The sequence below is a fragment of the Callorhinus ursinus genome, unplaced genomic scaffold, assembly GCF_003265705.2.
Source record: "Callorhinus ursinus isolate GAN/ISIS: 27379988/994484 unplaced genomic scaffold, GSC_fseal_2.0 scaffold28, whole genome shotgun sequence".
NCBI classification, from domain to species: Eukaryota; Metazoa; Chordata; class Mammalia; order Carnivora; family Otariidae; genus Callorhinus; species Callorhinus ursinus.
The window spans coordinates 4,718,950-4,733,024 of NW_027397090.1; the positions used below are offsets into that span (position 1 = coordinate 4,718,950).

The 14,075-nt window shown below is 40.1% G+C and overlaps 1 protein-coding gene across 1 annotated transcript; it reads left to right on the forward strand.

Moving 5' to 3' along the window:
- The first annotated feature begins 246 nt into the window (after positions 1 to 246).
- On the forward strand, positions 247 to 7,760 carry CUNH9orf40 (chromosome unknown C9orf40 homolog). The gene is made up of 2 exons (XM_025891660.2): positions 247 to 1,000; positions 6,200 to 7,760. The coding sequence occupies exons 1-2, from the start codon at positions 578 to 580 to the stop codon at positions 6,356 to 6,358; spliced, it is 582 nt and encodes a 193-aa protein (XP_025747445.1). The 5' UTR covers positions 247 to 577; the 3' UTR covers positions 6,359 to 7,760.
- The last annotated feature ends 6,315 nt before the right edge of the window (positions 7,761 to 14,075 follow it).

A 14,075-nucleotide genomic window follows, 5' to 3' on the forward strand; every position in this document is an offset into this window, starting at 1 on the left:
GCGTCCCTGAGGCCACTGACTCGAGTTAAGGTAATATTAACAAATACATTCTAAACGTCTTAAACCTACACCGCTTTACCAAGCTCGGGATTTGCACAGCCGCTCCCCACCCCTCGGCAAACAAGGTCACGCCCTCCGGGGGACCAAGCCACTGGGCCTTTAATAAAGCCGCGGCCGCTTTCCCGCCTCCCCCCCCCCGCCTCCGCCACAACCCCCGAGCGCGCACTTCCGGCCGCGGGGGCGTTCGGGAGCGCGCCTCGCGAGTCTCCACCAACCAGCGGCTCCGCCTGCCCGGCGCGAGTACGCGCGCGCACATTTATGCGCAGGTTCGAATCTCCGCCGCTTCGCGGTAGCTCCCCAACGTCCGGCAGTACCTCGGCCGCAGTGAGGGCAGCGCGCGCGGGCTGCGCCGGGCCCGGCCGCCCCACCCACTCCGCCCGCCCCAACTGCCCGCCGCCCGCTCGCCCTGAGCACGTCCTCGCCTGCCCTCGCGCGCTCCGCCCTCGCCCTCCGCCCCCGGAGTTATCCGCGCTCGGCCTCCCGCGCCGGGCGGGCTCCGCCCGAGGCTCCGGAGCCCATGGCCAAGCGGCGTGCGGCCGAGCCGCTGACGTTCCACGTGCCTTGGAAGCGGCTCCTGCTCTGCGACTTCCCCGAGGAGCCGCCGCCGCTCTGGATCCCGCCGCCGGGGGCCTCCCATCCCGGGCAGCCGGTCGGCGTCCCGGAGCTGCCCCGAAAGCGCAAAATCGACGCGGGGGCTATGACTGAGCCTTCCGCTTCGCCCAGCAAGCGCCGCGACGGCCAGGACAGCAGCGTTCCGGGCGGCGTGCAGCGTGAGGGCCGAGGCCTGGAGACGGGCGAGCCGCCGCAGCCGCTGCCTCCCGTGCGGCCCCCGGGGCCAGGGGAGGAGCCCCGGGGCGCCCGGCCCCCGAGGGGCGGTGGCGACGACGGGGCGGGGCGCACAGAGCCGCGGCGGGGAGACTGGGGGGCAGCACCGCGCCAGGTAGGGGCTGGGGGCTGGCTGAGCGCTCCAGAGGGCGGGCGGGGTGAGGGGATAGGGCATCACCCTTTACGCAGCCACTGCGCGCCCCGGGAGGGAACAGATTGTTCCCGTCTTGACTCGGGTTCATCAAGAAGCCCCAAAAGGCGAAAAGCCGGGGTCCCTGCTGCAGGAGGGACTCGGACTCCTAGGCTACACAGGAAGAGCCCCAGAGCCCTTGGCCTCTTGGCAGCGTTTGGGGAGAGAGAGTCCTGTGGGCTGAAAGCACCTGGCTAAACGAGGGGAAAACAGACCGTCCGGTGAGGTAGACGTGGGCTTGCACCTTCAGTGCCTGTCCTGTGTAAGAGGGAAGGAGTGTGGGTCGCGACAGACTTGAGCTTTCTGGAGACTTTGACCGTGAACCGCGATAGGTCTGCTCAAATGGAGAAATTTCTCGGTGCAGCGCGCCTTCCTTGGCTTAACAGTGATTTCTTCAAGAATTCGTGATAGATTTCTTTCTAAAGAGGGTGACCAATGTGGTGGCCATCACTTGGATGGCCTGCAAGCATGGGACAGCACTTTTGGTAGAGAGGAAGGCCCCTCCTCCCTATCTTGGGAAAAGGCGTTTAAAAACTCACAGGGTTAGATCGGATCCAATGAGGAAGGACCATTGTTGAAAATTAATTTGGACCCTAAAGTAAACCGTATACTAGGATCATATATAAGAGTTCTTATTCTTTGGGGAACGAGCCTGCCCCATCTCTGCACCTAAGAGCTGATTTGTCTAGATCTGTGTTGTTCAATATGGCAGCCACTAACTGTGTGGAACAACTGAAAACTTGAAATGTGACTAGTCCAAATGGAGTTGGTGCCATAAGTGTAAAATACGCTCTAGATTTCGAAGATCTCAAAAATTTTTATATTGATGACCCATTGAAAGAACTCGGAGATACTTGGTTGAATAAAATGTATGAAAATTTACCTGTTGTACTTTTTTTAGTATGGCCACTAGAAAAATTTATGTTTGTGGCTGGCATTATATATTGGACAGCTTTGGTCTAGACTTAGGAATTAAAGGCTGCCTTTTGGCAGTTCTGGGTTGTCTTACCAGAAGCTTTGGGAATAGGAAGACCAAATATAGGGCTCAATTCACCAAACTCTTCAAGCACCACATCATAGCATCCATCTCACATTTTGCCAATGTTTTAAGTATCTTATGCAGAATTTGCCTAATGCCTTGCTAGACAAAAAGTGAATTGAGGTTCCTTTGGCAGGACTTCTTGGTGAAAAACCCAATAAAATGAGAATTTGGTAGTTGGGAAGGAGCTTTTTCTGTGGTTGTGAGAAATTACCTTTGGACAGTAACGAGGATTTCTGGATGAAATTCTAAACTGTAAATATTTCCACCCCCAGTTGTCTTGGAATTTAGAAAACGGGTTTTTTTAGACTTTTTTTTTTTCCAGGTTGCTTTTAGATGTTCAAAATCCGCTTACTTAAAACCGAATGATAGCACTTAACGTTTTGAAAACAGAATAGTTAGAATTTACAGTTACAGCATGTGTTGCCAATGACAAACCCTAAAGTAACCCCAGAATGATAGTCATCCAGACCCATTTGATATGGAGATAACTACTGTGCACTTTGAAAACTCTTCCTCTTGAGACCATTTTGGCGCCCCACCCATATATGGACTTGTCTTTTCTACCAGAACATATTGACTGCAGTATGCCACAGCTTGATAAGAAGGAAATACGGAGGATTTTTTAGTGGACTGACACAGACCCCTTCTTAGAATCTCTTAGACACACCAGTATCTTTTTTTTTTTTTTTTTAAGATTTCGTGTATTTGGCAGAGACACAGCGAGAGAGCGAACACAAGCAGGGGGAGTGGGAGACGGAGAAGCAGGCTTCCCACTGAGCAGGGAGCCCGATGCAGGGCTCGGGCCCAGGACCCTGGGATCCCAGCCTGAGCCGAAGGCAGACACTTAACGACTGAGCCACCCAGGGGCCCCATACACCAGTATCTTTCACAGCAGTGACTACATCTGGCCGCTCTGCTTCCTAGTCACTATAGCTCCATGGCAAGGACTAAGTTTGGCCATAGGGGTACCTTCTTCACCAAGACAATCCCTATTCTTTTCTTTTGGCAAAAACCTAGGAATTCTCATGTTTCTTCCTTTTGTTAGTTTTGTTTGTGAGCTTCTTGTCTAATGCAAATTTAAGAGAGGAACATGTTTTCTCCAGCCCTCTTTCCTGCCTCCAAAGATGGAGGTTTTTTGTTTTAAGGGATTTCCAGTGAATTACCAAGATACAGGGTATAATGAAAACATGGAGAAGTTAAAAAGGCTTTTCAATTCATGCAGTATATGTCTCCCTGGTTCCTGGCATTCGGAATGGTCCCTACTCTCACCCTTGGGATCTCATTTAGGAAAAAGTTTCTCAAAAATGTCCTTTCTACATTGAGGATTCAGTTTAGGCAGAATAATGATACCTTTTTTCTGTCCTACAACCTCAGAATATTTTTTGAGCTGTCTCAGATGTTTTTGTTGTTTTTTTTTCTGTTGTTTTGTTTTGGTGTTTTTAGCCAGAGAACTAAAATAAAACCAGGTATTACTTAATTAAATATTTCTGTGTTTTCTCCTGATAGTGTCACTTTATGCAGATTCATTGCTCTGTGCTGACCTTCACTATTAGCTATTTTTAATGGAAAGTAAGAAGAAATGTTTTTTTTTCCTATTCCTAAGAAGAAAGTAATGAATGATTCATGGGTTTCTTGGGCTATAATATCTAGCAGTATTGAGCAATTACAGTACTAATCCTTTTTTTTTTTTAAGATTTTTTATTTATTTATTTGAGAGAGAGAATGAGAGATAGAGAGCACAAGAGGGAAGAGGGTCAGAGGGAGAAGCAGACTCCCCGCTGAGCAGGGAGCCCGATGCGGGACTCGATCCCGGGACTCCAGGATCATGACCTGAACCGAAGGCAGTCGCTTAACCAACTGAGCCAGCCAGGCGCCCTACAGTACTAATCCTTAATTTTAAAGAGAGTCCTGGGGGCGCCTGGGTGGCTCAGTCGGTTTAGCGTTGGACTTGATTTTGGCTCAGGTCATGATCTCAGGGTTGTGAGATCATGGACCTAGTTGGGCTCTGTGCTGGGCATGAAGCCTGCTTAAGATTCGTCCTCTCCCTCTGCCCCTCCCCCCCAAAATAAATAAGTAGATAGGTAGAAATATATTTTTTTTTATTTTTTTTAGGATTTTATTTATTTGAGAGAGAGAGAATGAGAGATAGAAAGCACGAGAGGGAAGAGGGTCAGAGGGAGAAGCAGACTCCTTGCTGAGCAGGGAGCCCGATGTAGGACTCGATCCCGGGACTCCAGGATCACGACCTGAGCACGAAGGCAGTCGCTTAATCAACTGAGCCACCTAGGCGTCCCAGGTAGAAATGTATTTTTAAAAAAAAGAAAAAGAGAGCCCTGCATTTTACCGATGAGGAAACAGACTTAGATCAAGGTCAGAGTTAGTGGGTGGTGGAGTTATCATGCAAACCCAGGTCTATCTGGTGGCAAAGTTTGTGCTCTTAGCTTACTAGGTTACACTGATGTCATTAAAGGATCTTTTTTGGGCCCATGTTTATAAGTAGATATTTTGAACAGTAGATTTTTTCCAAAAGGCAGAGATACAGACCCTTGTTTTTAACCCTTCTTGCTTATCAAAATGAATTTTGGGAGGGGCATCGTTTGAATTACTGCATTTTTTTTTCCCCAGTGTAAAGAAATTCCAAAGACACTCTTAATTCTCTAAGCCTTAGTGTCTAAGGCACTCAGTGTACTTCCTACTGAAATTTCCTAATAGGCTTGTGTGGTCCAGTAAAGTAACTAGCAACATGTGGCTATTGAGCATTGAAATGTGGCCAGTCTGAATAGTGCTGGGAGTGTAAAATACTTGCCAGATTGTGAAAACTTAGTATGACAAAAAGAATGTAAAATATTTCATTAATTTTTTAAAATATTGACTGCATGTTGAAATGATAATATTTTTGATATATCAGGTCAAATAAAATATTGTTAAGAGTAATTCCATCTGTTTCTTTTTTACTTTTTAAAATTACATACGTGGCTTTCATTATATTTCTGTTGGATAGTGGTGTTACAGCAAATATGAGCCTAAAGTGAAAACACAACCGAGTAGAATAGATAATAAATACTCATCTGGGTAGGGTGTTAACCTTCAGACTGGTCACCTTGGAATCCTGTATATAATTCCAGTGCTGCTTCCTTGCACAAAGTATTTTTGGGTTGCTTTTGAAATTCTGTGCCAATTTTGAACTTCATTGGAACATCAGCTTCACTTCATAGTAACTTGAAACAATATTACAGCCATTCAAAGGAATCTGTTGAATTTTAAACAGGACAGTACTCACCTTGGATTTGTCAGTGTTAGTATACTGATTTAAAAGTCCTGCCATGTACCAAATATTGTATCTTTAATAAAATAATCAGTTTAAGATTTTCTTGATATTTAGCATGTTTATAGCCTAAAGTTTTTTGACAAGGCATCAAAATATTTTAGCGAATGTAAAGTTAATCCCTTAAAATACCAAACCTCAGGGGAAAGACCAAAAATAAGTTTTAGGTATGTGTGTATTCAATTGTTTCCCTCACTGAAAGGTTAAAAAAAAAAAAATTTAAGACCGTTTTCCAATGTTTTCTTTGGTTGAAAAATAGGAAAAAATTATCAAGAGGAGATGCTCCTGGGGGCGCCTGGGTGGCTCAGTCATTAAGCGTCTGCCTTCGGCTCAGGTCATGATCCCAGGGTCCTGGGATCGAGCCCCACATCATGCTCCCTGCTCCATTGGAAAGCCTGCTTCTCCCTCTCCCACTCCCCCTGCTTGTGTTCCCTCTCTTGCTGTGTCTCTCTCTGTCAAATAAATAAATAAAATCTTTAAAAAAAAAAAAAAAGATGCTCTTGGAAGAAATTATTTTAAATTTAAACTACTAACAAAATATTTTCACAAATCCATGAATATGAAAATGCACAGATTTGACTGAGTCCATGAAGCACTTTGATTAGGCAGAATTTAAAGGTGTGTTTGTTGAGGATGCAAAGTAAAAGACCACAAAATCTTAATGTGAGTTTGCTTTTAAAACAATATTTGTTTCCTGAAAAAAAAATGACTTTCTACAAACCGTTGATGTACTTTCATCTTTCTTTTCTCCCTAAAGCTCAATGAAGAATTTTGGCAGTATAACACCTTCCAGTACTGGAGGAATCCTTTACCACCTATTGATCTGGCAGACATTGAAGATGTAGTTGAAGACAACCTGCCAGAAGCAACGCTTCAGGGCAAGGATGAAGTGGTTGAGATTGACATGGAGTCCTGACAGAGGGGCTGAAGAATAGGTTTCTTCCGAATTTGAGGAGGCACCTCTTAAGTGAATTCACATATTCTTAAGGAAAAAAGTTATTTTCCATACTTGATGTGATACCATTCCCAAACCTGGAAAATGAGGAAAAGTTGTTTTAAAGATAAATGCCTACAGTCAGTGCTGAAACTTTCAAAAGGGATTTGTCAAGGATGTAGTGCAGTTACAGGGGAAGTGTTTTATATATGTACTCTTAAAGAAAAATTTATGTTTAGACTCAATTTGAAAATACTGATCTTATAGAAAGGAATTCTGACAGTTTTAGAAGTAGGTGGGGAACACTCAAATATTCCTCTTCTCTGTACCAAAAAGTTAATTTGTGGTACATGAAATGAATATTGTTTTATAATAACTCTTATTAATAAAATGCTTTCTAGTACATTGTATTGACTCCTCTAAGTTGAATGGATAGCTGACTGAAACATCTATGCAAACTTAAAATGTAGGGGGTTAAAGGTGGTATAGTTTTAAAAGAACTTTCTAAATGTAAAGTAGTGAGAATTTCATTTGGGTAGCACGTTTGCATAGTTTCCAATGTTTGATATTTGTTGGGGAATCCTAAATGGATAAAGAACAATGAGGAGCAAATAGGTGCTTCCCCCCTTTTCCTAGGATGAAAAGAAAGAAATTTAGTTGTATTTCTTAATTTCTTGGTTTTGAATTGTTTTGACGGCATGGTTTTTATTGCTTCTAACTTAAGACTTGTTCTCAACACAGACGACGCTTCAGAAACCCTTGCCTGAGCCCCACTGGAGAGACTCCCATTTAACTGAGATGGGCCTTGGTTATAGCTATTTTTTTAAGCACCAGCCCTCCTTTTCCCCAGTCCTAATGTGCAGACAACTTTGAGAACCACCAGACTAATGGTAGTTTTTCCTATTTAAAGGAGATAACTAATTTGAGATGAAGCAACTCCTCTTAATTAGCTTTGTTTTTATTTCGCTCTTTTGGTGGCTTTGTTACAACTTAAATTATTGTGTTATTACTATTTCATTGTTAAAAAAATAAAGTAAGCAGTTTGTGTTTGAGTTGAGTATCAATGATTAAGTTAATTAACTTTTGTACTACATCTAGAATGTTTTCTTTGTAATCAAGTAACTTGTCCTTGTATGTTTTTTGTTGGTGACAGTAGATCCAAAATTCAGAAAGGGTGATAAATGCCCATGAGAGAGAAAAAAAAGCCCAATGTTTTTTATATATCTGTAGGATTTAAGTATGGGTTGACATTAATGAGAATATTCTAGAACAAAAGACATGTACTGTGGTTAAGAATTAAGGCTTTGGTGTCAGACATGATTCAAAGGCTTGTACTGCCACTTTCTACTTATGTAACATTAAGCAAGTTATTTTTCATCCTCAAGCCCCAGGTTCCTTAATTGTAAAATGAGAAACAATAAATAGTATCTACCTCAGAGAGGCTATGTTTATTGTCAAGCAATGTACTGAGTACTTTAACTGCATCTTGTTTAATTCTCATAAATAACCTTATTGTAGGTTAAAAAAATTGAGTAAATGTGCTTTTTGTAGTTATACTTAATTCCACTTTAAGTTGCCACTAGAAATTTCAGGATAAGAATTGGAATTGAAATAACAAGGATGGCAAGCAAGTGGGGGAAGCAGTTAAATTGCTGTGGAAATAAAATGGCAAACTTTCTTTCCCCTCCTGTTTGACTTGAGGGTAGGAAGGGGTCTGTGTTTGTTCACTGCTCTTCCTATTGCCAGGAACAGTGCCTGTCACATAGTAGATAGTCAATAAAAATTGCATGAGCAAATTAATAAGTGTTCTATTAATGGGAAGGTAATGGCAACCATTTTCTAGGAACATATCACAAAGCTAGGCATTTTACCAAAGATGTTCATAAAAAAGATGTGTCAAAGAGAGCAAGTAGTAAAACATTGGAAATAGTAAAACACTGGAAACAACGTAAAAACTAAGACGTGTCCACCTAATGAACTGTAGGAGGTGGTCATCTACTTTAACGAGAAATTTCATAGGATACTACATTGCAGGTGAGTGAATAGGAGATTCAAAGAGTGCTCAGATGGGTTTCTGGCTGGATCAGTTGGTAGAGCTATGCAACTCTTGATCTCAGGGTTGTGAGTTCAAGCCCCACCATGAATGTTAAAGCTTACCTGGAAAAAAAAAAAACCTCAATTTGAGTTTTTGAGCATTATGTGTCAAATAGCATACAAAATTATAAAGATTCAGGAAAAATACTTGGTATCAATATGTTGAAGGCTGAACATTTTTATATAGGTGTATATATAGTTTGGTATAAATATTTACATTTAATATATAGAATATGAGAATGTAAAGATGTGTACATACATGTGTGTGTAGAGAGAGATTTGAAATAATCCTATTCTTTTAGAAAAAATTGTTAGTGAACCTCAAGATGATTTGGCAAAATTGCGTGGTGGATAAATTAAGATGGAAATTTAAAAGAATTTTTTTTAAGTTGTATACACTTCACCCAGATTCCCTAATATAGCATCTTACATTAGCACAGTACAATTATGAAAATGAGGAAATTAATGTTAATATAATTCTATGATACTATTATTAGGAGTTAAGTGACTCCTTCCACTCCCATGGAAAGAGTGACTTCAGGCAACTCTTAAAAGGATATGTCAAAAAATGTACAAAATATTTTATTACCGTCCTACTAACATCTTTTTTTGGGGCCCAGGATTCAATCCAGGGTCACATTTTATATTTAGTTGTAGTATCTTCTCAGTCTCCTTTAAACCAATTCCTTGGAATTTATTTGCCTTTCATCACCTTAGTACTTTTTGTAGAGTACTGATCAGTTATTTCATAGGGTAGCTCTCAATTTTGGTTTGTCTGATGTTTCTCATACTTACACATTTTTGGTAAGAACACCGTAGAAGTGATGGATCCTTAGTGCATCACACCAGAAGGCACTGGATGTCACCTTGTCATTGGTGATTGTAACTTTGATTACTTGGTTAATGTGATGTTGGCCAGGTTTCTCTGTTATAAAGTTAATATCTTCTCTTACATAGTAATTATCTTCTGGAAGATACTTTGAGACTATATAAATATCCCACTTATCATATTCTGCCCATGAATTTTAGGATATGTTGATGATTTTTACATGAAATACTGCTCTGGTATATGTCAAATGGTAACTTTCTATTTCCATTATCCCTCCTACATCTATTAATTGGAATTCTGTAAAGCAAGAGCTTTCTTTTCACCCCCATTTTTTATTCAGTGATGTATAACAGTATAGATTAGTGGGCATATATTTTATTCTATGAATTATAATGCATTGCTATCATTTTGTTGTGCAAATAATCACAACAGATTTAGCCACTGGTAGGCCCTCTGAGTTGGCCCTTGCGCTCTTCCTCTTTTTTTTAACATGTTTTTTATTGTGTGAATACTGGTTAACATTGGCAGTGCACTTCTGCATTTGCAAGGTTAATGGATGGAAATTGTGCCACCTGTGCAGTGCTGTGATTTTCACTGAACAATTTGAGCCTTGGCATCATCTTCAGAGAACGGGGACACTAATTAGTAACCACCTCAGAGGAGCAGAGTGGGGATGAAATGACACGATGGTTGTGCCGAACCTATAGTGGGCACTAAATATATGTATCTTTTCCTTATAGTACATGAAAATGCACCTTTTTGCCATCTTCCTGATAGGTAGGTAGATAGACTACTAGTGATCTCTGACAATACCTGAAACTGAGGCAAACGGTAAGATTACTTTTAAAGAATTTCAACACTTACCTGGAGTCCACAGACCTAAATGATCGTGTTCTAGCAATTTCTATTTATTGGTTGCTGTATCTTGTGTCTTTTTGATACAACCCTGTGGTGGAGAGAATTCTCATATGGCCCCAAGATTGCCAGACCATGGTGTATCATCCAGTCATTTGATCAATCACTGATTTAGGTACTACTGTGAGAAATTTTTGCAGATGTAATTCAAGTCCCAAACCAGTTGATCATAAGATGAAATGCCCCATGTGGGTATGACTTAATCACATGAGCCCTTCAAATATGGTGGAGAGCTCAGAGACAGAAGAAGTCAGTGCAAAATGTGAGAGGGATTCAATATAAGAGCAATTATGGCTTCTAAGATGAAGGGAGCCATGTGACAAGAACCTGAGAACAGCCTCCAGAGGCTGAGAGTGAGTCCCGGCAGCCAGGCAGCAAGGAAAGAGGGACCTCAGTCCTCCAACCTCAAGGATCTGAATTTAGCCAACAACTTGAATGAACATGGAAGTGGGTTCTTCCCTGGAGCCTTTAGAGAGGAACACAGCCTGGCTGTCACCTTGATTTCAGCTTTGTGGCACTCTTAAACAGAGAACCTTGCCTGTCAAGTGGGACTTCTGACCTCCTGGACTAAACTGATGTGTGTGTGTGTGTGTGTGTGTGTGTGTGTGTGTGTGTGTGTGTGTTAAGCTGCTAAGTTTGTGGTAATTTGTTATGCAGCAATAGAAAAGTTATATAGACTCTATCATTTTTAGCACTTCCATACCTTTTCACACAGATGTGTTGGCACAAACATTTCTCTTGTAATATTTCTACTCTAGTCTTGGAATCATTTCTCCAAATAGCCCTGATTCTTTTACTGGGGAATGGTACTTAGAAATGAAGGTCTGGGTGCAAGATCTACTCATTGTACTGAGTATCACTGCTTCTAGATCCTCTCAGCTGACAGAACTACAAAATATATGTGTATACAACTATATGTATTTCTTCATCTATCAGTATACTTGTGTCTACATCTATATATACTTAAAAAAAAACTTCATACTGATACTTCCAATTTCAATCCAACACCACAGTGTTGATTATAAATTCCGTTCTCATTTTTAATTCCTTGGAAAACTAGACCTCATATCCACTATTTATTTATTTATTTATTTATTTATTTATTTATTTATTTCCTCAATCTTCAAATACACCTAACACTGTTTAGAAACTGCTAACCTATACTACTATTCTAAACAGGCCTGCTAATTGAAGTAGAGTATCTGTATATACTTCTTTTGTGTTTAGCCTTTGGATATTCAATTAACATTGTTTTCTCAAGTAACTTGGGTTGGTTCTTTCCTTTCCATCCTTCCCTTTGGAGTGGTTATGTTACAGTAATACAGTTGGATTCATTTGTTTCTGTTTCTATATCAGTTTTTATTCCCCATCTATTTTTTTTAAAGTTTGTAAAACATTCACATGGTTCTATGAGTCAGAACTATACAAAAATTTATATTCAGAGATGTGTCACTCACACTAACTCTTCTCCCCCGTTTTCGTTCCCCTGTTTTTCCGGCTTTGTTCCCCTTACACTTCCCCCCCATAAATAAACAATTTCATTAGTTTCTGGTTTGTTCTACTGCTTTTCTTTTGCACTAATGGGCAGATACACATATAGTTTCTTCTTTATATATTTATAACTCATACAAATTTATTATAAAACTATAATTCTAATAACTGGGTAATAGACATAGAAAAATAGTTTACAAAAGAAAAAGTATACATGAGCATAAAAAATAAACATTTCTGCTTAATTGTGATCCCAAACTTTAAGAATCTATTTTTCTATATAAATTAGAAAAAGTTGCACATAACACTTTATTTTTAGCAAAGCCTTTCTGAAAAGCAGCTTGGTAATATGCTTTAAGAGCCTTATCATAATCTTTGAACTAGTTTTCATTCTGTATCTAAAAATATTTCTTAAAGAAATAATCAGAAAACTAGATGCAAATTTACACATCACTGTAATAATAAGATATTAGAAATAAAAAATTAAGAGAATTGATGGATAATGAAAATACACAGGCTAGACTATAATGAGATCATAAGTTAATATTATTAAGAGTTCTAATGATATAGAAAAATGCTCAAAAATAAGAAAAATATTAGGACTTTCAGAGCTGATCAAACTCTCTCTCCCACTAATTACAACTAAAAGCCCAACTAAAATATACTCGTGGTCACCGAAAACTAAATGAAGGCATTACGGGATAGAGAATGGAAGTCAAATTAGCAAAGCAACTCATACGGAGTAAAGTTTTATGGCTTTATTTTTTACTCTCCCAGCTTTGAACCAAGAGTGACCACCCAGTAGAACTGCAGTGGCCAGCATGGGCAGCCCAAACTCTGAGAGAAACCTATCTTTTTGGCCAGAAGACCAGGAAAGGGAGCTACTTTAAGCAAGAGTTGAGGAATTCCGGGGATGAGAGATCTGGGTAAGTGATCCCATAATTCTATATATAAACATACTAGTCCTAGGCTCATTCCCCACCACCTTTTTTTAAGTAGGCTCCAACTGAGCCAGCTGCTCCCCAATCCCGGGCTCATTTTTGAGGGACACATGCATGGGACAGATTGAGAGCCATATAGCAAAGACTGTGAGAACTAAAATACAATATAAACCTATGCTCATATCCCTCACTAATGTCTGAGTGATGCATGCATCAGACAGGCCTAAAGCCATATAGCCAAGGGTTTGAAAACTTAAGGCCTTAGAACCATGCCCATGGAAGAAGAGACAGTACTTATGGTACAAAACTAACTGGTTTGAGCAGGAAAAAAAAAAAAATCAATATCCTCTAGAAGATTTTAACAAGATCCATAGTCTCACAAAGTAATATTCAGGACACAATCCAAAATACTCGACATTGAAAGAATAACAACAACAACAACAACAAAATGTGGCCAGTTTTAAAGGGAAAGACAATAGTCAACATGCAAGCCATCAGGAAAATGTGACCAGTTTTCAAAGGCAGTTAACAGATGTCAATTCCAAGATGACCCAAATGTTAGAATTACTCCAAATTTTATTTTATTTTATTTTTAAAGATTTTATTTATTTATTTGTCAGAGAGAGAAAGCACAAGCAGGGGGAGCAGCAGGTAGAGGGAGAAGCCGGCTCCTTGCTGAGCAAGGAGCCCAATGCAGGACTTGATCCCAGGACCCTGGGATCATGACCTGAGCCAAAGGCAGATACTTAACTGGCTGAGCCACCCAGGTGTCCCAAAATTACTCCCAAATTTTAAAGCAGCTATCAAAACTGTGGTCCATAAACAAAATGAACTGAAGGAAACCATAAAATTTCTCAAAAGAGAAATATAAACAATAAGAAAAGAAACAAATGAAAATTTTAGAAGAGAAAAATACAGTACCTGAAATAAAATATTTAGTAAATGTGCTAAGTAGCAGAATAGAGATGACAGAGGAAAGAATCAGTGAATGTGAAGATAGGTCAGTAGAGATTCTCCAATCTAAAAAAGAAGAAAAAATTAAAAATGAACAGTTTCTGCAACCTATGAATGTGTATATATCTGTGTCACTGGAGTCCCAGATATTATGAACTTTATTCCTATAAATTTGACAACTTAGATGAAGCAGACAAATTTTTCAAAAGCATAAACTACCAAGATCATTCAAAAAGAAACAGATAATCAGAATAGCTCTTTATCTATTAAAGAAACTGAACTCCTAGTTAAAAACCTTCCAAAATAAAACCTCCAGACTTACATGTTTTGACCAGAGAATTCCACCAGATATTTAAGGAAAAATAATATAATCTCTTTCAGAAAAATAAAAGAGAACACTTTTCAATTCATTTTATGAGGTCAGCATTACCCTGATACCACAAATATATTGCAAGAAAAATCTCCAGATCAATAC

Excerpts from the sequence above, each read along its gene's own strand:
- CUNH9orf40 (XM_025891660.2), top strand. The coding sequence starts at position 578 with ATGGCCAAGCGGCGTGCGGCCGAGCCGCTGACGTTCCACGTGCCTTGG. Across the intron at positions 1,001-6,199 it reads GGGGGGCAGCACCGCGCCAG|CTCAATGAAGAATTTTGGCA; the intron begins GTAGGGGCTGGG and ends TTCTCCCTAAAG.